The sequence below is a fragment of the Taudactylus pleione genome, unplaced genomic scaffold, assembly GCF_031769625.1.
Source record: "Taudactylus pleione unplaced genomic scaffold, aTauple2 ptg000314l, whole genome shotgun sequence".
NCBI classification, from domain to species: Eukaryota; Metazoa; Chordata; class Amphibia; order Anura; family Myobatrachidae; genus Taudactylus; species Taudactylus pleione.
This window is the reverse complement of record NW_028284715.1, coordinates 13,324,342-13,351,736: the sequence shown is the minus strand read 5'-3', so window position 1 is coordinate 13,351,736 and position 27,395 is coordinate 13,324,342. Positions and strand designations below refer to the sequence as shown.

Below are 27,395 nucleotides of genomic sequence, written 5' to 3'. Positions count from 1 at the left end.
TAAAATGACACAAAAGCCCAGATACTATCAGAAAACAATGTACTTACCCAGCAGAGCTACCAGAAGTAGCAAAACCACAATATGATTCACTCCTCTCCTCTTATATATGTAGAGCAAGACACAGAAAGCTATTACTTCTAGGATCTAGCAAAAAACAAACCACAGGACGATTTATCGTGCATATTTATTTTTCTCTATTAACATTACAATTAGAGTCATGATGCATATAATCGCTTGCATGTATACAGTATCCAAATACTTTAAATCTAACTCCCAGCTACTTAGGTACATTTATTACTATCTTAATAGTAGAACTAAAAAGATGTTGTTTTATTAGCTTACTTTTGGGGATATTACAATAAGGTGTGTAATGGCCATGAACGAAAGTTTGTGTTTGCTGCTATTGCGCTTTCATGCTTTTAGAGACATCAGATCGCTGCTAAACTAGTGAACAGTGCAGCACAAATGAATATGTTCTTTTCAATGCGCCGAGCAGGAATCCAGTCACTGAATTAGCATCCTTCAAGTGTGTCCCACCTTTCTGTACTTAGCATCTGAAGTCTGTGGGTGCAAGCTTTTTGTGCGTATAAGCAATATTCGTGAGAATGCATCTTATCATCTAAGTAAGAATTAGTGTTATCAGGGAACCCAGCGTTTTCTTCTCATGTACAAAATAATCTAAATACAGCACACATTTTACAGGTATGTTGTGAAAATAAGATGGCTGCAAGAAATATAGGGATCTATGTACTAAGCCTTTGAGAGAGATAAAGCGGATGGAATAAACCAATCGGCTAACTGCCATCTTTCATACGCAGCCGGTAAAGTTGCAGGAGCCGATTGGTTGGTCATTTATCTCCATCCCCCTTATCTCTCTCCAAGGCTTAGTACATAGGGCCTGATTCAGACCCGCTCGCAAGCGCTATGCGCTCACAAGCGGGCCGATGGCCGGGCAGTGCGCACGCGCCGCGTGCGCATCTCCTGGAGGGAGAGAGAAATTCTCTCGCTCCGGGCCCTGCTACAAATGGGGCGGGGAGGGGGGGTGGCTGGCCAAACGGAGGCGTTCCCGAAGGAACGCCTGCTGTTTTTGGGCTGCCCTACTGACATCACGAGTGATGTCAGTAGTGAGCTTCCGCTCTATTAGAGCCGGAAGCTCACTGGGGCTTGCAGCCGACGAGACCCTACCACGAGGGTCTCGTCACAAGCCCCGATGGTCGCGACCATCACCTGGCCGCTCGCTAAAGCTGTGGGTGGTGACCCACAGCTTAGCGAGCGGCCAGGAGGCCGGACACACACACATACAAAAAAAAAAAATGCCCTTCAGACCTGCGAGCTGCCTCCGGCAGCGAGCAGGTCTGAATCAGGGCCATAGACCTCATAATCAGAGAATGGCTAGATCTGTAATACTTCAGCTCTGACTGTTAAGGACGACCCGTCCTAGCCCATTTACAGCCCTTTAAATATAGTATGCAAATCATTAATATATACAGAAAAGATCCACATAAGCACAAAAATCTAGCTTATCATTTGTTCAAGACTTTTTATTCTATTCAGACCACAAACCCATTATTTTAGTATGCCTGGCATGATACAAAGTGGCCGTATTCCATTCCACTAAATTTCCATGCTGCAAAGGTTTGAACATTCTATAAATCCACAATCAGATTCCTAATCTAATGAATATCTAATGGTTGGGTGGTATCCAAAACAGAGTTTAGCATGGCACTCTCCTTTCATGGGTGGAGAACGAATATCAAACATGTGTTTAAATTTTGTGTTGAATAATAACGTCTGAATCTTAGGATCACATGGATTATATTACAGGGACAGACAACCCGGTGGATCTCCAGCTATTTAACTACCACCATTGTGTGATGACATTCCGGGAGAGTATGTAATAGGGTTATATTTATCATTGATCCCTTAAAAATGTTTTTTTTTATCACCACTGTAAAAAAACAAAAACACATAGCTTCAATTTATTAAGAAAATATCACCAATGCAGCTGAGTGATACAGTACATGATATTCCTGGGACTGCTGGTCCAGAGTAGTAGGAGATAACTTACACAGTGGAACTGAAAGCCCAGATCGGGGCTCCGGTTGCACTTTGTTTAAAAAAAAAAAAAAAAAAAAAAGTTTCAAAAAGATTAAAAAAAAAATATTTACAAAACACTTAGGGGTAAATTTACTAAAGTGAGTGTTTTTAGAATTGAGTTTTAAAAGTGATGTCGCCCATAGCAACCAATCAGATTCCAGCTATTATCTTCTAGAAGGTGCTATTTAAATGTTAAGTAGAATCTGATTGGTTGCTATGGGCAACTTCACTTTTAAAACTCACTTCTGAAAAAACTCTCACTTTAGTAAATTTGCCCCTTAAAATATGTCTATGTCTTAGCCAGAAGTATAATAATTATTTATGTAGCATTTTTTTCAGAAAGAACTCACATTTACAATTTACATTTGTAGGGAATAAACCATATAGGCAGCCATATTTGGCTTACTCCAATGGTTACAGTGGGTGAATACAAATTATGAAACTAACAGAATCATCAGTTCCGCAGATTGTTCATCCAATCCTTGGGACAGCCCTTTGACGAACTGGGCCAAGAGAAATTAAACCCTTTTGTTCCATTAATAAATATGCCCCATAATGCGGCCCTTTTCATACAGTATGACTAATTAAAACCTTAACCTGGCCAGACACGCAGCTGTATCTGCAGCAATATCAGGCAATAAATAAACTGATTGAAATTAATTTGATTATTAATTGGGCCTGTTGGTGAATGCAGAAAAATAACACAAAACAAAAACTGCTAAGTATAAGTAATATGTTAAGATCAGGTCTACTGGGGCAAGTTGGCAAGTCACATACAAAGTTGACAATAATATGGTCACTGGGCTTTCTCATGTGTTGAAAATGAGGCAAAACATTCACATTGGCGTGCCGTAGTAAAGGGGCACATCCACTAGCAGACCAAAAAACGACTGCACGATTACGTCATTGTAATCGTGCAGTCGTTTCACAGTCTGTGCTGTGCGTACACTGAGCGTTCAGTCGTTCAGTGCAGGGACATCAATCATCCCCTAACATGCCCCACCTGACGTTATCGTCAGGTTGTACAGCATGTTTGGCTGATGATTTGTTCGGAAACGACCAGCGGGAGTGCGCATCGCTGGTCATTTCCGACATTAATGTGCAAGATTCATGCACGATTTATGAGCGATTGAACGATATCGTTCAATCGCTCATAGAAATCGGCAAGTGGACGTGAGCTTTATGTCTGGTCTACAGTGAGTCTTCAACACAACACATAGATTAGGCATTCATTCACCATAACACAGTAGCTAATCACTTTGCCAAGAGCCAAGCATTGCGGCCTTGGAACAAACTGGACAACAGTCCAAGGGATTGACTCAGAGGTGGGCGCAGGTGCAGTAACTACTTTTGTTGTCACAGCTGCTACTGCGTCTCAATGCTAATACTCTGCCCAACGGGCGTCCTATCGGACAGATGTCACGTCACTTGGTGATGTGGCTTTGTATAGACATTTTTGCCGATTTCTGAATCTGAAAGCAGTTTCTCGGGTGTGGGGGGGGGGGGATCACATTCAGAGGGTCATCTTTCCTATGGTCTGTGGTTTGCTGTGGTAACTAGCGATATCACTGAGGCATGAGGCACTTACCTCTGCCTCATGTCTAGTTCCCAGGGAACTTTTAGGCTAAATTGTTAATCTTCACTGTCTGTAAGCAATGATAACAGCGGAATAGAAGTAACAAAACTGTATCTGTATCACAGGGGTACTAATCAGCTGAGAATAATCAGTACAGCTAAACAGTTTTATTCTAAACTCTGTTTATTTTTTACTGGCAAGGCAAACACGAACAACAGATGGACTGCGTCACAGCTTTAAATTAATGGTCGGAATAAAAATACATTTATAAACCGTACCGTACTCTCTATACTCCTCTATTTACAGTATTAATTGCAAGTCTCTGACACTCTGTGCCTCTGTGTATTGCAGTTATACCACTTCTTCAGTATGCGGTGACATTTGAATTGGACAGATAGCATAAACAAGTGACTGCTCTTTTTATATGACGATCAATCAGTATGAACGATGTCAGGGAGAGGATGGTGGAGATTACCAGCGCTGTGCTGATGAGCAGAAGTGTACACTAATTGATGTCAGTCAGCTGTCAGTGCAGGGGGAATACTAATGAAACGCGCTTAGTGATGCAAAATACACAGTTATATCTCTGCAGATGGGGAAATATCTGGTGACTATAAATAAGATTAGACCACTGAAATAGGTCTGAAAATGAATACAGTAGTAAAAAGTAATGTAGCCATACTCTGAGTTTTTGGTGTGTCCTGCTGGAACTTTTAGTTCTACAAGCTAGATACTGACGTAGGAGACACATACTTCAATTAATTGGCAACATTCAAAATGGAAAAAGGGACACGCAAAAACTACACAGATGTTGGTAAACGGAACCACGGGTGGTGCTATACTGCACTAACACATAGCCAGCTAGGATCTCTACACCAGCCGTAAAAAATACAGCCAGTTCAATCTTCTTCTATCTTGTTATCAATATTTTCCCTTTTGACTCTAGATCCCACAAGAAGCAGCTCCAGTGCTCTGTATACGCTATTCATCAGCACGCCCGGTCGGATTCAGCGAACAGGGGTGAGGACCCCAGTCTCTTTCTGCCATTTAAACTGGCACCAAAATCGCTCCTCTTTTTGACCGTTGGGAGAAACTGCTATCAGGATGAACCTATAATTGTAGTGGTGGTCGCTGGGATTAGTTATATTTTTTTTAAATATTTTTAAAACCAACAATTAAAAAAAAAATAAAACGTTAGAAATTTTACACACATATATATATATATATATATATATATACACACATATATACACATACACAAACAGCTTTTGGACTGGGACTAGAGCACATCACATATTGAAAGCACAGCTTGTCCAATTTAAGGATACAGTTTGCAAGTTCTTTTGTGGTTCTTACATAACCCCTGAAGAAGTCCTAAGGGATGAAACGCATCAGGTGTTATTCTTTGATTAGAAGGGAGGATGCTGCTTTAAAATCTGGCCCATTAAGAAAATTGTCGTCATCTCCCTATGTTAAGACAATTATTGTGGTCTTTTTTAGAAAATCCAGTTAGGATTTATGGATTCACCTATCAAGTGTTTGGAAGTCTACCTCTGAATAAAGTTGAAAAAGGAGAACCGAAGAAATCCAAAATGACATCTTTATTGGACTTTTTAATGGTGCAATATTCATATTGCTGAGGATTTACCTTTTACAAATAAGATTTATTAGTGTATGCGCCCTCTAAATTTATTTGTGTGTATATATATATATATATATATATATATAAATAAAATTTATTCTTTGTAATTGGTTACTTTAAATGTAAGCTACCTGCAATTTTCAATAAATCCTTGGATTTTTTTCATCTATTGATGTCATACACGTTTGGATTATTTCTATGAGAATATCATTCCTCTGCCTGAACCCAGGAGCAAAGGGTCCCTCCTAAAAAAACAAAAACCTTGATGGGAACGTTTATACCTGGCCCCAGGTGAGTGTTTTCCCAAAAGGGTTCCATGTGGGGAACGTGTGAAAATGAATATCTAGAACCGTGTTTTGATGCAAGAAAGATACCTTTACATGAACATTTCTATTGGGAGGTGAGTCACAGATGGAGGAATTCAGAATATTCAAGGTGTTCCTGTACCTTGGGCATAACTTGCTGGATATTCTTTCTTCCATTTTTTTCAAGAGACGTTCTTCACCCCGACAGGACTTATTATTAGAAGACCGTGCTTTTGGATTACTCTATTTGTTGTTACCTGCAATTTTGTCTATGGCAATTTGCTAATTAGCATCACTAATCCAAATTTTGTCCATGGCTTGTAATTACTTTTATCTAGAAAGTCAAGTCCCTCTGATGCTATTAAATGCAAATATGTAGAGAAATTAGGTCATACATGCCAATTGTTCTTATGTTCCCTCCTAGTGGGAGGTGCGTGGGGCGTTAAAGCCCCCTTCTATACAAAGCCTCAAGTCCCCAACATATGGCGTGATTCAGTGCTAATCGCAACATCTAGCAGCCCCGTATTGCCCTCATCACTTGGAGAGTGATCAGGGGCGGCCAGCAGATCACGGAATGTGGGAGGCTTGCTTACTCTTCCCAAGGTCCAGGAGAGCCATCAGAGATTTGGGGGTCTCCCAGAAGAGAGTAGGCAAATTTATTTATGCATTAATAAATACTGGGAAAAAAAACAGTCCATGGCTGGTATTTGCATACTAGATGTAAAGTGCTGCAAATAATGGGCTAGGACAGGTCAACCTTAACCGTCAGAGCTGAAATATTACAGATATAGCCATTATTCTCCGATTATGGAATCTATGTACTAAGCCTTGGAGAGAGATGAAGGGGATGGAGATAAAGTACCAACCTATCAGCTCCTAACTGTCACTTTACAGGCTGTGTATAAAACAAAATGGCAGGAGCCGATTGGTTTACTCCGTCCACGTCATCTCTCTCCAAGGCTTAGTATATATAGGGTCTGATTCAGAGATGGACGCTAATGCGATCGCAGCCGCAATTTCATACGCAACGCAGCTGCGAAAACATGCTAATGGTTGCAAAGATCACTTGAGCATAGAGTCGCCCACTGCTGCCTTCTCATCTGAGTACGACGTCGCTCACCGGCGTAAAAATCAGTAACATCGACACACACATCGAGTGGCCATCTTGCTCTTGCGGCAGCTCTGATCTTCCACGGAGCTGCGTAGGAGATCGCAATGGCAAATTTATGCACGCCCATGAAATGGCGTTCAAAGTTTCAAACGGTCAGACACGCCTGCATTTTTCGGAACACTGGGTTCCCTGAGAATGCAAATACTTACTTAGATTATATGTGCACTGCAATTGAGTCTTGGTGAACGCATAGAAAAGTCAGGCCTGCACATGTGCATTTCGATAGGGGCAAACACAAACATCCGCACATGGCCTGACATCCATTACACACCTTATTGTAATATTCCTAAAAGTACACCAATAAAACAACATCTTTTCAGTTCTACTATTAAGATAGATAGTAATAAATGTACCTTCCAAATGGATTGGCTAGAGACTACCCTGCATAAGGAGACTAAGGGGCATATTCAAGTAGGTGCGAAAAGTCAAGTACTTTTCGCATGCCGGACTTTTTGCCGTCATCGCTGGTTTTCCGTGCGGAAAAGTATCAAGCGTCCCCGCTTTTCCCCATATTCAATTAGAAATTAGCGAAAACGGCACCCGCCGAATTCAGACCTGGAGAAAACAACTGTCCAAAATGGGGAAAACAGTCTGTACCCCCCAAAAAGCTGCATTAACATAGGGGATCACTATAGGTGAGTTCTAGTACCCCTAATAAAGCTATTCTGGGTACTTTAGTTCTCTCAATTGCTTGCTATTAGCATCTTTTCATAAGTGGTCAAGAATGGCATTAAGCAATATTTTTTTATTAAAATAACTAGTCCCAGCAAATTTGGGGTACATGAAAATGGGTGCTAGCACATTTAAAAGTTGGTAATATCAAGTTTTAAAAAACGTAAAAAAAACACCTGCCGCAAGCACCTGCAATCCCAAAAACACCTGGCACATAATTGGGGACTACCGTGAGGTCTATTTCGCTAGTTTTTAAGTTTGTCCCCCAACTTTGGTCTTTTTCACCCCCAAAATGAAAGTGCTTGTTTGGGGTGTTTTTAAGGTTTTTTAAACTTTTTTTGACAGTTTACCTTTTGGGGGGCTGTCCCAAGGGTTCTGGGTGGTTTCCAGATGTTTGCACCAATAAACCCCAATTCTGCACTTTTTTTCGACTGCTATTCGTAGGTGAAACTTTTCCGCCAGGTACATGCATTGAGTTTCCGTACCACTAAAAAAGTCCTCACAATTGAATAGGGGGATAAGTTTCTGCTGGCGAAATGACGTTACCGGCGATAACGGTTTTTCGCACCTAACTGAATATGCCCCTAAAACGGCTTCTTTTTCCAGCTGTTTGCTCTAATGCTATGCTCCTCAGCAGATAGATCACTGAGGTTTGTAGGTGTGATGAAACAGGGAAACCCCATTTCTACATCCCAGGTATGGGAGGTTCCAGTGTGTTAAGCACTTATTGAACAAGGGCCTAGATGCATGCCATACCAGAACAGACAAAGGCAATATAGAATGCACTTGTAATTCACAGAATTCCATAAAATGTTTTGGTAAGAAAAGCTATGTTACTTATTGACACAAGACTTACCAGGTAAACCAGGAACTGCCAGCTTACGACATATCGTTCTACTTTCAGCGCAGTCACATCTTGAGTAATATTGGGAGAAAAGGTTACGAGAATATATGTACCTGTGATTGCCAAGGCCCCACCTGTAAAAGAAACAAGAAGCATAATGAGATTAATAATGCTGATCACTGTTCCCGTACCTTGCAAGTGTTAATAAATACCTTTCACAGGCACCCGACTGGGGAGTAGGCGATACGTTTTATCTAGTTATTGTATCATAATAAAACACAAAGCCAAACTGGTCACAAGATAGTTATAAAAACAAAAAGACATAATAAAAAAGAGGAACATTTACAGTTACTTGACAATAAATCTTTGCCTGTGTTCCAGCATTAAATTATAAAAGCAATGGAATAGTCGGCAGGTCAAGACCTGCACCGTTATGAGACTGATAGAGGAACACAACGAGCAGAAATAATTCTTATCCATTTCTTAGATCAGACTCATAAACCTATAATGGACAGCTTACAGCGCCATTGCAAATTAGAATTGAAAATCATAAATAAAATGGATTTGCAATTCTCAGGAATGTGCTGGAAGCCGCCATTTCTCATGGAGGCAGTGCACTGCAGAGCCTCAATCTTTCCTCTCCTTGGGTATTAAATGGTTTGTCAGTGGCGCGTGCAGGGGGGGTTTCTGAGTACCGAACAGCTCCCATGATGATTTAAAAAAAAAAAAAAAAAACTGGTAGGGGATGCTGGGAGGTGTACCCCTGTGCAGTTGGATACGGGATCCAGAAGCTAAGGATCCAGATGACGGCATCCCAAATAGGTTACAATGCCGACACAACCATGCAAGTATACGAATCCTACCCCTAAACCTAACCCTCCCCCCCCCCCCTGCAGCCTAACCCTAACCCTCCTCTTCCCGCAGCCAAAACCTATTCCTTCACCCCCGAGGCCTAAACCTAACCGTCCCCCTGCAGCCTAACCCTCCCCCTAACGCTTAACCTTCCCCCCAACCCCAATACTTAACGTTGGGATGTCAGCGGTTGGGATTCTGACTGGTGTCCTGACAGTTGGGATCATAACTACATCCACTCTGTGCAGGTTATAAGCAAACTCAGGGAGTTGTATCCAATGGTCTTGGTTATAATTTCAGTCGCTCAGACTGACCGCAAAATGGGCCCAATTTACCATGGATCGCAATTGCAACCGGACAATTGTTGCGTACTGTGCATGCACGGCGAACGCACTGCAATTACGGACACACTGTGGAATCCATTGCAGCATGAGTGACAGGTCGTGAGCGTTTAGGGACGGTGACAGGGGGAGTGGTTGGAGAAACGCAGGCGTGCTTGTCCGTTTGAACGCCATTGCATGGGCATGCATAAATTAGCCACTGCGATTGCCTACACAGCCTGAGTACTCACTGTATGCAACGAGAATTGCAAATTCTGAGACAGGTCAGACCTGCTGTAGTTGTGCGTGAGAGGCCGATGTTATTCAATGTTACCAATGTATACGCAGGACTGCGAGGTAACACGAATGTGAGAAGGCAGTAGTGGGCGTCTCTATGCTGGCTAAGAGATGGCAGACATTAGCATATTTTCGCAGAATCATTGCGTGCAGTTTACGCAGCTGCGAACGCAGTTGCGATCCGTTCTGAATCAGGCCCAATGACTGCCACTAGGTCACACCCCCAAACAATTGTATTCAGATTATTACTGCTCAATAACACTGGACAGCTATGGGAGGAAGAGAGATTATGGAGAATAGAAGAAATACAATAGCATCTCTACTGAACTGTGAGCTCAGCAAGCAGGCTTACCATAGAAACTAGGTAACGAGAGTGCAGCTTTTGATCAGACCTACCACTCCCCTCCCTCCCCTCTCCCAATGCAAACTTGAGCCCGAGGAATATTATCTGCAGTCCAAAGATGTCAGCAAAGGGTAGCACAACCAACTTGTAATGTTTGTGTATAGATCCCCTTCAGTAGTACCTGGAAGTGACGTGGAGTGAGGGCGGAAGTGCGGTCCCATGCCCATAAAGGTCCCCAAAAGAAAAAAGTTGTCCCCTCGCCACACTTCAGACATGGTGGGTCGCATCGCTCGCCACAGGTTTATATTCTCCCTCTATGTCCACGTGGGTAGTGAACTAATGACATTGGACAGTAACCAGTGATGTCGTGGTACATCTACTGAAGGGGATTCATCCGCTACCAGCTAGTAATACATGGTCATCTGCTGACCAGTATGTGTGGGGTTCTTTCAATTCACTCATTCTGTTGGAGGGGCCAGCACCCTCCAAGTACCAGCACCCCCCTCCCATCCTCGGTACCCTGCCAAGAGTGTATCAGATTAATTTTGGGTCGCAGCCCTACAATCTATTAGTCAACAAAAATAAACTGCACAGGCTGGATTAGTAATACACAGTGGCACAGCTAGTGATGCTGCAGGAATACTATGCTTTGGTTCAAAGAGAGAGATGTACCAAGCCTTGAAGATAATATGGAGAGACAAACTAGCAACCAATCAGCTTCTACCTGTCATTTTCCAAGTACAGCCTGAAAAATGACAGAAGCATATTTGTATTTGTTTACTAAAAATTTTATTTTGAAAATAAAAACCCAAAAAGTATTTTCACACCCTTTTCACATTATTTTAGCATCACATAAATTTATTAAAGGGCAATTAGAGTAGTTTTCATGAAAAACTACTCTATGCCCTTTAATGTGCATATTTTTGGTATGCAGATCGCATTTCCCATCCTTCTAATGGGAAATGCGATCTGCCTGAGATTTTACAAAAAATATCGGGGGAAGCACTGTGATGCCACCTGGACATGGCGTTATCCATGGTTTCCCCCGGTTCCCCGACTCCTGCTCTGCTCTAACAGGCAGAGCCGCCCCAGTGATCACCTTTGTGGTCTAAATAGACCACAAGCTGATTACTGCAAAAATGAAAATAAAATAAATAATACTTAATAAAAAAACAAACCCTTTACCTGCATCCAGGGATCGGTGATCAGTGCTTCGCTGATGTCCTCATGGGCTTTGGTCAGCTGGTCTCCCGGCTCCTGCACTGTGACCTTGGCCAGCTGCTGCATAGAGCAACTGACCAGGGTCACAGTGCAGGAGCCGGGAGACCAATTGACCGGAGCCCAAGAGGGATATCATGATCACCAAGGTAAGCATAAGTGAGCGTTGGACTGCGGGGCAGTCACGGGGAGTTGATAACTCAGCGGAAGGTGAAGAGGGGTGGGGGCAAAGGAAGGTGATGGAGCTGAGGAATGTGATGATGGTCTGATGAAGGTGCTAAGGTCTGAGGATGGTTATGAAGGTCTGAGGCTGAGAAAGGTGATGAGGGGCTTTTGGGATGAAAATGGTGACGAGGGTCTAAGGCTGAGGAAGGTGAGGAGGGGCTGAGGACTGAGGATGGCTGGCTGAAGACACCATCCCTCCTACCCCTGAGGCATCCACAGCACTGTCATCAATAAGAACTTGGAAGAGACGACAGACAAGAACTACAGCTTGCATCATCAGTAACAGAGAGACAGAATTGTAAGTCATTGTGTATTTTTACTTAAAGGCTGGCATATATTTCAGTTATCATTATCATGCATCACATATGCAGGGGAGGGATGTGTGGGTGCGGGATTGGAGGTGGTGGTGAGAAGGTGGGGTCCCCAGAGACATCAGTGTACAGGGCCCCGAGATTTCTCTTGCCGGCCCTGTTCACAAGCTCTGTCCCTGCAAGGGATGTTTGATAAATCCCTGTAATATTTCCTAAATTCACAATGCAAATTCAGGTGAAAATATCACACTACAACCGCATTTTAAATGCGGATTGTAGTAAATAGGGCCCTTAATCTCTTTGCGGTAAATCAACAGTCTAGGAGATTAATTAATGAATTATACACGACATAACTATAACTGCACATTTGCGAATATTATTACAGGTTTGTCTCACACAGCTAGCAATTGTGTTTTTCTCTCTCAACAACATCACAGTGCAGAATAATAATCACATCACTATATCACCTTGACACAATAGCAATGGGTATTCTATGAAACGCTCTGCATTGTATTTCTGCCAGGCAGATGAAATATTCACATGCAGGATATATGTTATCCCAAGGATGGGTACGCTCTTATGCATGGCGATCTTACTTTCCTCTTGTAATATTACATTTATATAAAAAGGGTCTATCAGCATTTGGGGCACACTTTAATGTTTTTGTTATTTTGGTATGAGATGTACTAAGCATTGGGGTCTATTCCTCCTAACTTAATATATACAAAAGTAGTTGAAAATCTTAATTTTCACATACTTTTGTAGAAATTAAGTGTCAGGGTTATTCATCATTCATGTAATGCAGGATATATCAGTGATATCTCCTGGTTACAATTCTCCCTGATAATTTCCACACTATATTATGGGGATTTCTAAAAAAGAAAAATTTTTCAGAACTTTACAGTGATACTGTACGCCATCCTGAGATGGCGTACAGCACCCGATGCAGCAGAGGGATCTCTGCTGGTTAACTGTCTTTTGTAGCCTGTCTTCAAATGCGCATGCACAGGTTCAAGACAGGTTGCGAAGAGTCCAAGCAGCAGAAGAAAAGTACCCTATTTCCGAAAAGCTGTCTCTGCAAAAAGAAGGAGCAGCTTTTCGTAAGTGATAATTAAAGTACAGGAGGGCATGATGAATGCCTGCGATACTTGGATTGAACTCGCTGCAAGTTCAATCCTTAATTATCACAGGGTATATTTGTATTATAATGAATGGAGAGATATAAAGTGGAGAAAGAAAGGGCCCGATTCAAGTTGTACAGTTTGCCGGTTTTTACGAAGATCGAGCGACTGTTTTGCAATTACGCTTGCACAGAGGATCCATTTGCAAAGTGAGTGACAGGTCGTCAGCATTTGTGGGAGGTAACAGGGGGTGGGTAGGCCAACGTAGGAATGTCTAACCGTTTAAACGCTGTTTCATGGGTGTGCATAAATTATCCATTGCGATCGCCTTTGCAGCATGAGAGCTCTCTGCATTTCAAGAGAGGCGTTGTGTTTGAGACAGGTCAGACTTGCCGCATACGCAGCATGGTTGTCTCATCTGCGTCGATTTTACAGATGTTTACGCTGGTGTGCGTCATCAGATGAGAAGGCAGCAGTGCTTGTCCCTATACTTGGATACGCTTTGGAAACATTGCCTTGCAAAATAACAGCTGTGATCGTATTAAAGTACACCTCTGAATCAGGCCCAAAGTACCAAACAATCAGCTCCAAACTGTCATGTTACAGGCTGTTTAAAATTTGACAGTTAGGAGGTGATTGGTTGGTACTTTACATATCTCCATGGCTTAGTACATCTGCCCCTTAGAAGTGTATATAAACAAGTTAGTAAACTATTGGGAAAAAGCACTGCAACTCCCATCTGCAAGTTAAAAAACTAAATTTTATATCAATAAAACACATCAACATACATGTGCCACATCACTACACACAACTCTAAAATGAAATATTTTTGAGGGCCATATTTTTCCTTTAAATACAGTATTATTAATCAGGAGAGGTGTACAGACATACTGTACTATGTCCCAACTTTTTGACATTAAAATAAGTGCAATTACGTGTTCTGGAGATACAAAATAATCATTACAATTTCTCCCTTTGAAACCTGCATTATCATAAAAAGGTTTTCAAAGTGAACAGCAAAAAGTCACAGCCATGGGGTGTTTCTTGCTGTAAAAAGATGTGCAACCTATTTTTCTATATATTGTTATTCTGTAACACACTTATGTACGTTTCCTATCTTGATCTATAAATAGATAGTTACAGATCGGTCCTCATTCAGCCATCATTTTGGTGCCACATGATGGGGCTCTGCCATGGGTAGCAATTCTTGGACTTTTGTACTTGTAATCTTAATTTCGCTTCTGTGTCATATCATAGCTGCACCCAATGTGGCTAGGTAATGGGTATTAAGGATTAGTAATTTTGTCACAATGGAGTTGGAATAAAGTCGCAGACGGAGCGTGGTGGGATGCCGGAAGTGGTTCACTTTTGTGAGTCCTTTTTTTGTTGCCTTTTTTCCCAGGTTAGTGTCCAAGTTGAACACTGCTACCCTAGCGCCAGTGTCCAGCATACTCATGCGTTGTACTTACAGTATGTAACATTAGTGATGCATACTTACCTGCTATCACAGAACCTCTTGGAATATCCACCATATTCAGGAGTAGCGAGTGAAGTGGGCACAATGGTCATAATAATGTGTACGTGGGGAGGGGACAGGGCCAGCATGATGTGATAATAGAATCGCGTCATTTGGCCCCATACCGTTAGTTGCACAATTGACATAATTTTGCCACAAGGGTCCAATAATCAGGTCCAGTGGCGGCTCCAGAGCTGGGGCTGCAGCACAGTCCAAAATTCAAATAGGGGAGCCACTCCAACTGCCAGTGAGTCCCAGCCATCCATGGTTGGCAGCGTGTGATATGGCAGTTGGTGTGGCTCCCATAGTTGAATTTTGGACTGCGGTGCAGCCTCACCTCTGGAGCTGCCACTGGTCAGGTCTCATCCCCCAGCAGCTTATATCTGCAACCTGGAAGGATTAGGTTTAGGGTGCGGGAAGGGAGGGTTAGATGTAGGCACCCCGGTGGTGGGGGGGGAATTTGGGTTAGGCACCACTAAAGGAGGGTTAGGAGGGTTGGGGGGGAGGGAGAGTGGAGGGTTAGGGTACTTACCAGCCTAGTCGGGATCTTGTCCTTTTAGGTTTCTGGAATCGGGATTTGATATGTCATACCCATTCTGTTTGCACTTGTGTGCGACACCTATGTAAAGACCAGTGGGCCTTAATCATAAGTAGTGCCAGGAGTTCTCTTCTCATGAGCTAGAACAAGCAAGAACTAACAGACCCCAAGTGTGATGAGCATCATCCATTTATAAATCACACATTGTAAATAAGTGAAACATTTATTTGAAAGCAATTGCTGTGCCAGGTCTTTAGTTACAATGTTGATCTAAACCCGCAGAGCAGGGCTGCAGATTTCAATATCGTAGTAGAATGATATACTTGTTCTCATGTAGCCAAACAAATATTTATGAGATGATACATCTGGAATGTGAGTTCTCCCAGCTTACACCCTTCCCAGGGGAAAACGCTGAATTATACAAACTGACAAAGTTCTTTCAACATGAAATAATTACTTCCATATATGACAGTATCTGTCTGATAAGAGTATTTCACTCCCATGGCATGGATCAGCGGTGTAAACAATAACAGGTTATATGCATTCAATTGTAGGACAACAAACAGTGGATTCCACCCAGACAGCATGAACGCATTTCACAAGTCTGTACGGTCCAAGAGACCATAGCCAGTTTGGGCAATGCTGGGGTCCTTAGGGTCTCACAGCAGGCCAGAATTTAATGAAGATAGGAATGTTGATGCACCTCTTAAAAAAAAAAAAATTGAAAAAGAAAATTAACTTATAAAAATACATCTTGTGAAAGCAACATAAGCTTTATGTAACCATTGCTGAGTAAAAAGCGTAAACGCACATATTAGAAAGGTTTTATTTATTACACAGCCAATTATTTTTCATTATAGTCGGACGTCTGGGGGCGTTGGTTTTTGCTGTCAATATATACATACTGTATAACCATATGTTCATAGCAAATTTTTTTAATAAAAAGACTACATCTATATGGAATAGCTTTGCAGTATTTTCTTTAGGAATTATTTTTTGTCAGAGGACTTCGCCGGAGAGAGCAGCACCCTGACAAAGTCATCAGGTGAAACGCGTTGGGTCATTGGCCTGGGCTGCAGACGAATATGAAGCAGTGATCCAGAGAAGGGTACTGAATATCTGCTGCAAAGCGGTGGTTTGCTCTACAAATTCACTTTGCGAAGTGGAGACTGCTGTTTTGATTGGTGATATGCACTAGTCTAGAATATCTGTTATGTATTGGTTTTGTACATTTTTATATTGTTTAATTAAATATTGTATTCACTATGGAGTGCTCCTTTGTTCTTATTCTATAGATGTAACATTTCCCAAGAGGATCTGGGTATATTAAAGGGGTGCAGCAAATTGACTGGGATTCTGGCATTTCAACATACTAGTGTGGACAAGGACTCTCTAGGAATATTAAAAAGGCTGCGGTGTGCAAAAGACTAACTTTGTTACATTTTAATTCGCAAATAACTGGGTGGGGTATAACAATTGTTTTATTTCCCCATTTTAATTTTGAGTAATGAATGTAGCGACCCCAGGCTTGTCTTTTACCCCCAGGCCCTGTAAGACTGTCAATGGATGCGATCCAGCATATGAAGGGGCATCGTGAGTTCTGACAGGCCCAGGTACTGGGGTGGGTAGGGGGGGCCAAATCTGGGAGGCATGGCCACACATCCTCACAGCGATCACACCCCCTGCTTGGTAGTGGGTAGAACAGTAGGGGTTATCACTGAACCGAGCCCCTCCAACTGGGTTTCGGATCTCAAATTATAGATTCTTACTCTATTAGACAGTCAGTTACCTGGCAGAGCAGGACCAATGATCAACATGACGGCTTGATTCCCTTCTATAGAAATTACACCAAGTAGCAAATTACAAAAAGCTGCCAAACGTCTGCGGTGGATGGCAAACAAACATCATCATATCTGGACAAAAGTCCACAAAAGAGTATGTTTGTCCATGAAAGATGACGTTTTGCCTCTTTCTGAGACCCAATTTTCAGCGGGAAAAATAATAATTTGGCTGGAAAATCCGAACTAATCCGAGCCTGCACATCCCATATATCTATATATATATATATCTATATATATCTATATATATATATATATATATATATATATAGGGAATGTTGGTTCCAAAATATTGCAATAATTTGTTAAGCTGGCCACCGCTTCACGGTCATTCCCATCTAGCCAGTCCCTACACTGATTCTCAGACAAATGAACTTGATCTGCCATCTTGGCCTCAAGCTTGCATACATTTTAAACATGAAACTGGGTCCTGCCTTAAAGAGACAGGACCGCACCCAGGGCTATCAGTTAATAAGCAACTGGAAAAAGAAAAAAGTTTGTCTTACATTTGAAAAACAGGGTGCCCTAGCAAGTGTGACCACAAAATTTAAATAAACGACAGGCTCAATCCACGGCACTCGACCATCTGGGGTGCCCTTGGTATGTGACCACACCATCTACATAAAAAATATCATACAAACTCGGCACTCACATGCTTTTCAAACTGCAACTCCTTTGAACATAGGGAATGTTGGTTCCAAAATATTGCAATAATTTGTTAAGCTGGCCACCGCTTCACGGTCATTCCCATCTGGCCAGTCCCTACACTCTTTAAGGCAGGACCCAGTTTCATGTTTAAAATGTATGCAAGCTTGAGGCCAAGATGGCAGATCAAGTTCATTTGTCTGAGAATCAGTGTAGGGACTGGCCAGATGGGAATGACCGTGTAGGGACTGGCCAGCTTAACAAATTATTGCAATATTTTGGAACCAACATTCCCTATGTTCAAAGGAGTTGCAGTTTGAAAAGCATGTGAGTGCCGAGTTTGTATGATATTTTTTATGTAGATGGTGTGGTCACATACCAAGGGCACCCCAGATGGTCGAGTGCCGTGGATTGAGCCTGTCGTGTATATATATATATATATATATATATATATATATATATATATATATTAGGGGTGAGCGGGTTCGGATTTCTGAAATCCGAACCCCCCCGAGCCCCCCCGATCCGAGTCCGATCCGAATCGGGCTCGACTTTTCCCGCCTGACTCGGATCTGAAATCGTGGCAAAACGTCATCATCCCGCCTTCCGAGTCTCGCGGGTTTTGGATCCTATATAAGGTACCCGCGTCGGCGCCATTTTCTCACTCGGCTGTGGACAGTGAAGAGGGAGGGTGGGAGTTAGGGCTGTGTAGTGTAGTGTAGTGTAGTGTAGTGCTGCTGTTGTCCACTACTTCAAAGTCCATAGGGGCTGGCTGTGTTGTGCTGTGCTGCTGTTGTTAATAGGGGCTGTGTCCACTACTTCAAAGTCCATAGGGGCTGGCTGGACTGTGTTGTGCAGTCAGTTCTCCATAGGGGCTGTGTCCACTCCAAAGTCCTGTGCAGTGTCCCAGTCCTAAAGGGGTGCTGTAGTGTTGTCCAGGGGGTGCTCTGTCCATCAGGGGTGCTCCCTCCAAGTGCTAAAAAAATAATATATTTTCTGTGTTTGTGAATTGTGTGCGCAGTAGCCGCACGTGCATCAACAAAGTAGTGCCAAGCGTGCGCCTGTGTCATAAGTAAAGGGCCGGCTGGCTTGACCGTTAAAGGGTGCTGTAACCCCCGAAAGTACACTCCAGTCCAAACCAAAAAAATAATAATTTTCTGTGTTTGTGAATGGTGTGCGCAGTAGCCGCACGTGCATCAACAAAGTAGTGCCAAGCGTGCGCCTGTGTCATAAGTAAAGGGCCGGCTGGCTTGACCATTAAAGGGTGCTGTAACCCCCAAAGTACACTCCAGTCCAAACCAAAAAAAAAATTATTTTCTGTGTTTGTGAATTGTGTGCGCAGTAGCCGCACGTGCATCAACAAAGTAGTGCCAAGCGTGCGCCTGTGTCATAAGTAAAGGGCCGGCTGGCTTGACCGTTAAAGGGTGCTGTAACCCCCGAAAGTACACTCCAGTCCAAACCAAAATAAAAATAATTTTCTGTGTTTGTGAATGGTGTGCGCAGTAGCCGCACGTGCATCAACAAAGTAGTGCCAAGCGTGCGCCTGTGTCATAAGTAAAGGGCCGGCTGGCTTGACCATTAAAGGGTGCTGTAACCCCCAAAGTACACTCCAGTCCAAACCAAAAAAAAAATTATTTTCTGTGTTTGTGAATTGTGTGCGCAGTAGCCGCACGTGCATCAACAAAGTAGTGCCAAGCGTGCGCCTGTGTCATAAGTAAAGGGCCGGCTGGCTTGACCGTTAAAGGGTTCTGTAACCCCCAAAGTAAACTCCAAACCAAAAAAATATATATTTTCTGTGTTTGTGACTTGTGTGCACTGTGGCTGCACGTGCATAAACAAAGGAGCAGCGCCAAGCGTGTGCCTGTGTCCCATAAGTAAAGAGCCGGCTGGCTCATTTCTTAAAGGGTGGTGTAACCCACAAAGTGCACTACTCTCCAGCAAAAATAAAAAAATATTTTCTGTGTTTGTGTGCGCTTTAGCCGCACGTATATATCAATATAACATAAATGGAGGACCAAACTTTCTCCGATAAAAATAAAATAGGGAAAGATCAAGAACCACTTCCTCCTAGTGCTGTTGCTGCTGCTGGGAGTTGTTCATCATCCCAGAGAGGAAGTAGGAACATCACTACTTTTACTAAACAATTGACCCTCCAACAGTCCCTAGCGATGAGGATGAAGTACGACAGCAGTCATCCTGAAGCAAAACGTATAACTGAGGCCTTGACTGCTATGTTGGTGTTAGACGTGCGTCCGGTATCCGCCATTAGTGCAGTGGGATTTAGACAATTGATGGAGGTAGTGTGCCCTCGGTTCCAAATCCCGTCTAGATTCCAACTGCATCCACAAAGCAGCAGCGACAAGCGTGCGTCTGTCTGTTAAAGGGTGGTGTAACTCTCAAAGTGCTCCAAAAAATCAAAAACTATTTTTTTAATGTGTTTGTGACTTGTGTGCGATGTATCCGCACTTGCATCCTCAAAGCAGCAGCGACAAGCGTGCGTCTGTCTGTTAAAGGGTAGTGACACCCTCAAAGTGTGCTACACAAACAATAAAAATATTCTTCTTTTTTCTGTCTTTGTGAATTGTGTGGGCTGTAGCCGCACCTGCATCCTTAAAGCAGCAGCGACAAGCGTGCGTCTGTCTGTTAAAGGGTGGTGACACCCTCAAAGTGTGCTACACAAACAATTAAAATATTGTTCTTTTTTTTTTCGGTCTTTGTGAAATGTGTGGGCTGTAGCCGCACCTGCATCCTTAAAGCAGCAGCGACAAGCGTGCGTCTGTCTGTTAAAGGGTGGTGTAACTCTCAAAGTGCTCCAAAAAATAAAAAACTATTTTTTTAATGTGTTTGTGACTTGTGTGCGATGTAGCCGCACTTGCATCCTCAAAGCAGCAGCGACAAGCGTGCGTCTGTCTGTTAAAGGGTGGTGACACCCTCAAAGTGTGCTACACAAACAATAAAAATATTCTTCTTTTTTCTGTCTTTGTGAATTGTGTGGGCTGTAGCCGCACCTGCATCCTTAAAGCAGCAGCGACAAGCGTGCGTCTGTCTGTTAAAGGGTGGTGACACCCTCAAAGTGTGCTACACAAACAATAAAAATATTCTTCTTTTTTCTGTCTTTGTGAATTGTGTGGGCTGTAGCCGCACTTGCATCCTCAAAGCAGCAGCGACAAGCGTGCGTCTGTCTGTTAAAGGATTACATCGGTGACAGCATCCAAGTAGGCATGTCAGACAGTCCGTACCTGTACTGGCAGGAAAAAGAAGCAATTTGGAGGTCCCTGTACAAACTGGCTCTATTTTACCTGAGTTGCCCCCCCTCCAGTGTGTACTCCGAAAGAGTGTTTAGTGCAGCCGGGAACCTTGTCAGCGAAAGGCGTAGGAGGTTGCTTCCACAAAATGTGGAGAAGATGATGTTCATAAAATGAATTATCAACTCTTCCAGGGAGACCAGCCTCCAGAACGTACAGAGGGACCTGTGGTTCCAGCAGGGATGAATTAATACTCTGTGAGGATGAGGATGTACACACTGAAGAGGGTGAGGAATCGGTGGATGAGGAGGATGAGGATGACATCTTGCCTCCGTAGAGCCAGTTTGTGCAGGGACAGCTTAATTGCCAGCTTGTTTTGTGGGGGCCCAAACGAACCAATCATTTCAGCCACAGTTGTGTGGCAGACCCTGGCGCTGAAATGATTGGTTTGTTAAAGTGTGCATGTCCTGTTTATACAACATAAGGGTGGGTGGGAGGGCCCAAGGACAATTCCATCTTGCACCTCTTTTTTTTCTTTGCATTATGTACAGTTTGGGGCCTAGTTTTTCAAACTGCCATCCTGTCTGCCACTGCAGTTTCACGCCTAGATGGGTCACGTGTTTGTGCCGCCCACTCGTGTCGCTTAGCATAATCATCCAGCTACCTCGGTACAACCTTTTGGACATAAAAACACTATTGTGAGGTGTGAGGTGTTCAGAATAGACTGGAAATTAGTGGAAATTAAGGTTATTGAGGTTAATAATAGCATAGGAGCAGAAAAACCTACAAATTCTGTGATTTTAGCTGTTTTTATGCTTTTTTTCAAAAAAATACAGATCCAAAACACAAAACCCAGAACCCAAAACACGGAAGGGTGGTTTTGGCAAAACCAATCTAGATCCAAAACACGAAGAAAGATCCAGATCCAAAACCAAAACACGAAAAGTGGCCAGTGCACACCCCTAATATATATATATATATATAAAGTACACAAACAAGCGGCGGCACTCAAGCATACATAAATTCATGTTTTGAATTGAAACGTTGATAGGGTTTTTCCGTGCGTTTATTTCTTATGTATGCTCGAGTGCCGCCGCTTGTTTGTGTACTTGTCTATTATGAAGGAGGGCACCGGCAGCAGTTGATATTTATTTAGCCCAGTGCCGAGTATCTGGACTCTACTTTACATATATATATATATATATATATCAACAAACAAGCAAGAAGGCGTTCATAGTGTAGTATGCAGAAAACCTATTTGGTTTCAGGGTAAGTTACATGCCTACATTTGATAGAAAATAATCATGCTGATCTCGATTAACTCCAACTGATGATATGATGAATCAGGACACGAGCTTCATAAGATCTCCGATTTCAGAATATAGCCCAGCACCAAACAAAACCAGAGAGAACTCATAGGATAGCATTCCCAGTATATGCCTATGTCCACTCTGCTCTGTGTTAGTCTGTGCAATCAGCACCTGGATTTCTCAGCGATCTTCAGTACATTTTTCAGTATTCCCATGCAAGCCTGAGATTAGGATCTCTACAGTGTCCTAGCATTTACATCATTAAATATAGTTCCGGTCTTCTGCCAATCCCAGGTACCTGTCCAGAGGGCCACGACCTGCTCACTTGGTGCAGCTAAAACCAAATCCCAATTGGAGGGGTCACTGGAGAAAACCACCAAGTGAGTTAGACTCTGTGCCTCTGGGCAGGTCTAGCCAAACTTGGGTTCGGCCGCAGCTAGGAGACCTAGGTCAGTCACATCCTTAGTCACCCGAACCCCCCGGCTCACCGTCCTCCACAGAGGAACACTTGCACCGCAACGTGACAGAGGTTTTGCCTGTTCATTTGCTAGCATTGTGCATTCATTCACTGGTAATTTCTACACCTCTCCTGTATTTTGGGTGTACAAACTATTCCTTAAATCTTTAAAAAAAAAAAAAATTTTTAAAGTATACAACGTAATAATGATGGCACGTCTCCAAATACTTTTTATGTCGTATCTTCTACATACACCAACCATCCCCTTGCTGCTATTAATATTTATTCAGCAATTGACAAAAATATCTCCAACTCAAGATACTAAAGAAAACAGCAGACCCAGTTTCTAAAAGCCGCATTTGCTGCTGTAAAGAACTAGGTTATGTGCAATCATTTTTCATTTTACATAAAATGTTCATTTTAATTAGAATATATTTTAAAAAGAAAAATGTTTCTAAACGACAGTGCATTAAAACATTTCTAAAGTGCAATTAGCATCCATTCTGTTTTGCATATTTGGCCAATTTTTATTGTTTGTTTGTTTGTTATAGAGCAAATAAAAGGCAATTTGTCTTCTTTGGCAAAGAAGTATATACAGCTTATCTACAAGAATTCTACAGCTCATCTCACATGAAATAAACAACCGTGAGTTATTTGTTGTGGCTGAATTAATTTACAATGATGCAGAAATGTAAACCATATCACTGTAGCAAATACAACACTGATAATGTGCTCTTGAAGGCTTGTATCATAGGGGAGAATTAATTGTACTTATTTTTTTATGCATGTGAACATACAGATTATTTTATGTATTTTTCCCTGCGAAGGAATGTCTTATTTCATACAAAGTAGAAACAAAAAATTCCTGCAATATATTATTATTTATTGTGATTTCATTTTTTATTTAATTAAAACAATCTATTTCAGGGCATGTCTTTTATGGTGATTAAAACAAACAATACTTTTTGGAATAAAAAAAATATATTGAGTAGGATTAAGTCATTTAAAAGATACAATGAATGTTTATATGGTTTACATTATTGAAATATATAAATGCCTAAGCAACTGCATATACAGATGTGTCCACATACATGTTACGTCCTTGCGCGTTAAATAACCCTTCTAGTTGCGCCATGCTGTGGCGTGACTCAGTAGCGGCGAACGACTGTTTGTACAACTTTTTACTTTCAATTGTGTATCGGGTGTACAGTATCTGCATGCGAGACACTATGTTACAGTGTCAGCGGCTGTGACACTGTAAAGTAGCAATTCGCATGCAGATACAGCCGCAGTGGCACACAGAACCTAGGCATGCCGCATATCATTTTTATCAGCAGAAGCTGCTTGTGCGTGCTATGTGCATCGCTTTGCAAATAAGACACATTTGAAAGTAAAATGTTGCACGAAAAGACACTCAGCGCTACCGAGTCACACTGCGCTTACACGTTATGTTTAATGTGACATTCGCGCATGCAGGTAAAATGTATGTGGACCCATCTGTATATGGTTAAAACAAAAACACACGTGTTCAGAGATTTTTCGTATGTCAACAGTGAACCCAACAGCAAATTCCAATTTTATCATGAATTTCATCAGAAAGACGGTGTATTTTTATTTTTATTTATTTTTACTATAGCAATTACTTATTCAACCTGTAGGAGTAGTTTGCAAGCATATAATAATGAAAAATAAATTAAGCACAAAAAAAAATGCACTGTAAGATTTACCCAACTACATTTCTGCATTCACTAAAAAAAGGTAGTAAAAAGTAAAAACTTTTTCTTGTTTAAATACAAATTTTGTTTTGTAGCCTTTTCTTGCTGAATTATTTTGTCATATTTTGGACATATTTTTGTTCACTGACTACATCAATAACAGAGATTTGGGGAGATGTATGAAGCCTCGAAGCAGCATCAGCGGGGTTTGGCCGTATAGCGCCCCTGTAATTATATAGCAGCACTGATAGCCTGGGCAATGTTTGAACGGTCAGTCCACAGCGCTATCCCTGCTGCGGGGGCTGCCGGCTAAAGGGCTGCACGCGGGATCTCGCAATACTTGCGGCATGTACTAACATTGGCGCTACTTACTGCCAGTCACCGCATTCCTGCTGATCGCATATGCACTAACAGATGAGATCAGTACCGCAAAGGACAGCTCTTACAATAAGAGCTGTCCTTTGCGATCAACTCTGCGCCATGAACTTCCGGGTTTATGACCTGGGAGTCCATCTGCGCATGCGCAGAGAGATGCGGCGGCCACGAGGCATGCTGGGAGGGATCCGCTCGGATCCCTCATAGCAGCACAATGCGGAAGAGGCCCATAGGCTTTTATAGGGTAACGCCAGCAAAAGCTACACAAGCTAGAACTTTAACAAAGTAGCATAAAATATGAGATATGGTAAGAACTTACCCTTGTTATCTCTATTTCTACGAAGTCCATAGGGTTTCACAGGATACCTTGGGGTATAGGTGTGACGTCAGTCATGGGGCACCAAAGAGTTAAGCTTTCAGCCTCCCAGGATGCACTAGGTCCCCCTCCTATACCCCGCCCCCGAGCCAAGGCACCTCAGTTAGTTACCAAGCCATAGGCCGGAGGAGGAGAAGGAAGAGAGAGAAAAAAGATCTGGACACACACAAGAATCACATTCTCACCAGAGGGAGACGGAAAAAAACGGTGACCAGAGCAAAGCCCATCTGCAGCACAGGTGCGACAGGGCGGGAGTCCTGTGGAACCCTATGGACTTCGTAGAAATAGAGATAACAAGGGTAAGTTCTTACCATATCTCATATTTTCTACTTCAGGGTCCATAGGGTATCCACAGGATACCTTGGGGATGTCCCAAAGCAGTATCCTTTAAGGGTGGGGACGCTCCTGTGCAGAAAGGAGAATCCGCCGCCCGAAGGAAGCATCCTGAGAGGCGAAGGTGTCAAACCTGTAATACCTCACGAAGGTATGGACAGAGGACCACGTAGCAGCCTTGCAGATCTGGACTGCAGAGGCACCACGTCGAGCTGCCCACGAAGGACCCACAGACCTAGTGGAATGAGCCTTCAGAGAAGGAGGAACCGGTAGGCCTTCATGAAGATAAGCTTCAGAAATAGCCATACGGATCCAGGCTGCCAAAGCTTGCTTTGAGGCAGGCCAACCCTTTTTACGGAAGCCATAAAGGACAAACAAAGCGTCCGACTTCCTAAACGAAGAAGTGCAGTCAACATAAGTCCTTAAGGCCCGCACAACATCCAAAGAGGCCTCACCCATGGAAAGACCCGGTGAGTTAAAGGCCGGAACAACGATTTCCTCGTTAACATGAAACTGGGAAACAACTTTGGGAAGAAACTCGGGCCGAGTGCGGCGCACTGCCCTGTTCCCATGAAAAACCAAGAAAGGGGGTCTACAAGAAAGAGCCCCTAAATCAGAAACACGTCTGGCTGAAGCAATAGCCAGAATGAAAACAGTCTTAGCTGTCAGCCATTTAAGATCCACTGAGCCCAGTGGTTCAAACGGCGGTCCTTGGAGAGCCCTCAGGACCACAGCCAAATCCCAAGGCGCCACAGGTGGAACAAAGGGCGGCTGAATGCGGAGAACACCTTGCATAAAGGTGCGCACATCCGGGATTGTAGCAATCCTACGGTGAAACCAGACAGACAGGGCCGAAACCTGTACCTTCAAGGAAGCAAGGCGAAGCCCATGATCTAGTCCCGCTTGTAAGAAGGCGAGAATCCGAGACAGACGAAACTCCCGCGGTGCATAACCTCTCGGTCGACACCACTGGAAGAAAGTATGCCACACGCGATGGTATATCCTCGCGGAAGACGGTTTCCGAGCTCGCAACATGGTACGCACTACCGAGCTGGAAAACCCCCGGGACCTCAGCATGGCCGTCTCAACAGCCACGCCATCAAAGACAGCCGAGTCAGGTCCAGGTGAAGGCAAGGACGTGAGACAGAAGGTCCGGTCGTAGCGGCAACCGCAGAGGACTGTCCACGGACAGACCCTGAAGGTCTGAGAACCAGTGCCGTCTGGGCCACGCGGGAGCTATCAACAGGAGCGTCCCTCCTTCCTGTTTGAATTTCCGGATTACCCGTGGAAGAAGGGAGACCGGAGGGAACAGGTATGCGAACCGGAACGTCCACCGGACAGACAGAGCATCCACCAGAGACGCCCCTTCGTCTCTTGTGCGAGACCCGTACACCGGCAACTTGTTGTTGTGCCGGGACGCCATGAGGTCGATCTCTGGAAGACCCCATCTGTCCACCAGCAGTTGAAAAACATCCGGGTGCAGGGACCATTCCCCCGGATGAACGTCCTGGCGACTTAGAAAGTCCGCCTCCCAATTTAGCACTCCCGGGATGAAGACCGCTGATATGGCCGGAAGATTGCGCTCCGCCCATACCAGGATCCGAGAGACCTCCACGAGAGCCGCCCGACTTCGGGTTCCTCCTTGCCTGTTTATGTAGGCCACGGTGGTAGCGTTGTCCGACTGGACCTGTACCGGGCGACCCTGGAGAACCCGATGTGCCTGCTGGAGAGCATTGAAGACCGCACGGAGTTCCAAGATATTGATTGGAAGCTCCGCTTCTGTCGGCGTCCACCTGCCCTGGAACAAGTGTGGACCCGAAACTGCTCCCCAGCCCCGAAGACTGGCGTCCGTTGTCAACAGGACCCAATTTGGAACCCAGAACGGACGTCCCCCGCTGAGATGGGTCGTCTGTAACCACCAGGCAAGGGACAAGCGAACCTCCGGGGTGAGCACAATTGTCTGGGACTTCAGAGACTGCGGCAGCCCGTTCCACTTGGACAGAATCAGGTGCTGCAGAGGTCTGGAGTGAAACTGGGCATATTACACCATGTC

General features: G+C 43.5%; 1 protein-coding gene across 2 annotated transcripts in view; it reads right to left on the bottom strand.

The window, feature by feature from the left end:
* The window catches only part of NIPAL2 (NIPA like domain containing 2), a 109,279-nt gene that overhangs the window by 31,031 nt on the left and 50,853 nt on the right, over positions 1-27,395 (bottom strand). For both annotated transcript variants that reach the window (XR_015869377.1, XM_088442614.1), the window contains exons 5-6: positions 8,320-8,441; positions 48-144 (exon numbers count right to left, since the gene is read on the bottom strand). Coding sequence is in view for 1 of the 2 variants with exons in the window: in XM_088442614.1 (XP_088298740.1) it covers positions 48-144; positions 8,320-8,441 (219 nt within the window). In the remaining variant the exon portion in view is untranslated. The remainder of the gene's footprint in view (positions 1-47; positions 145-8,319; positions 8,442-27,395) is intronic.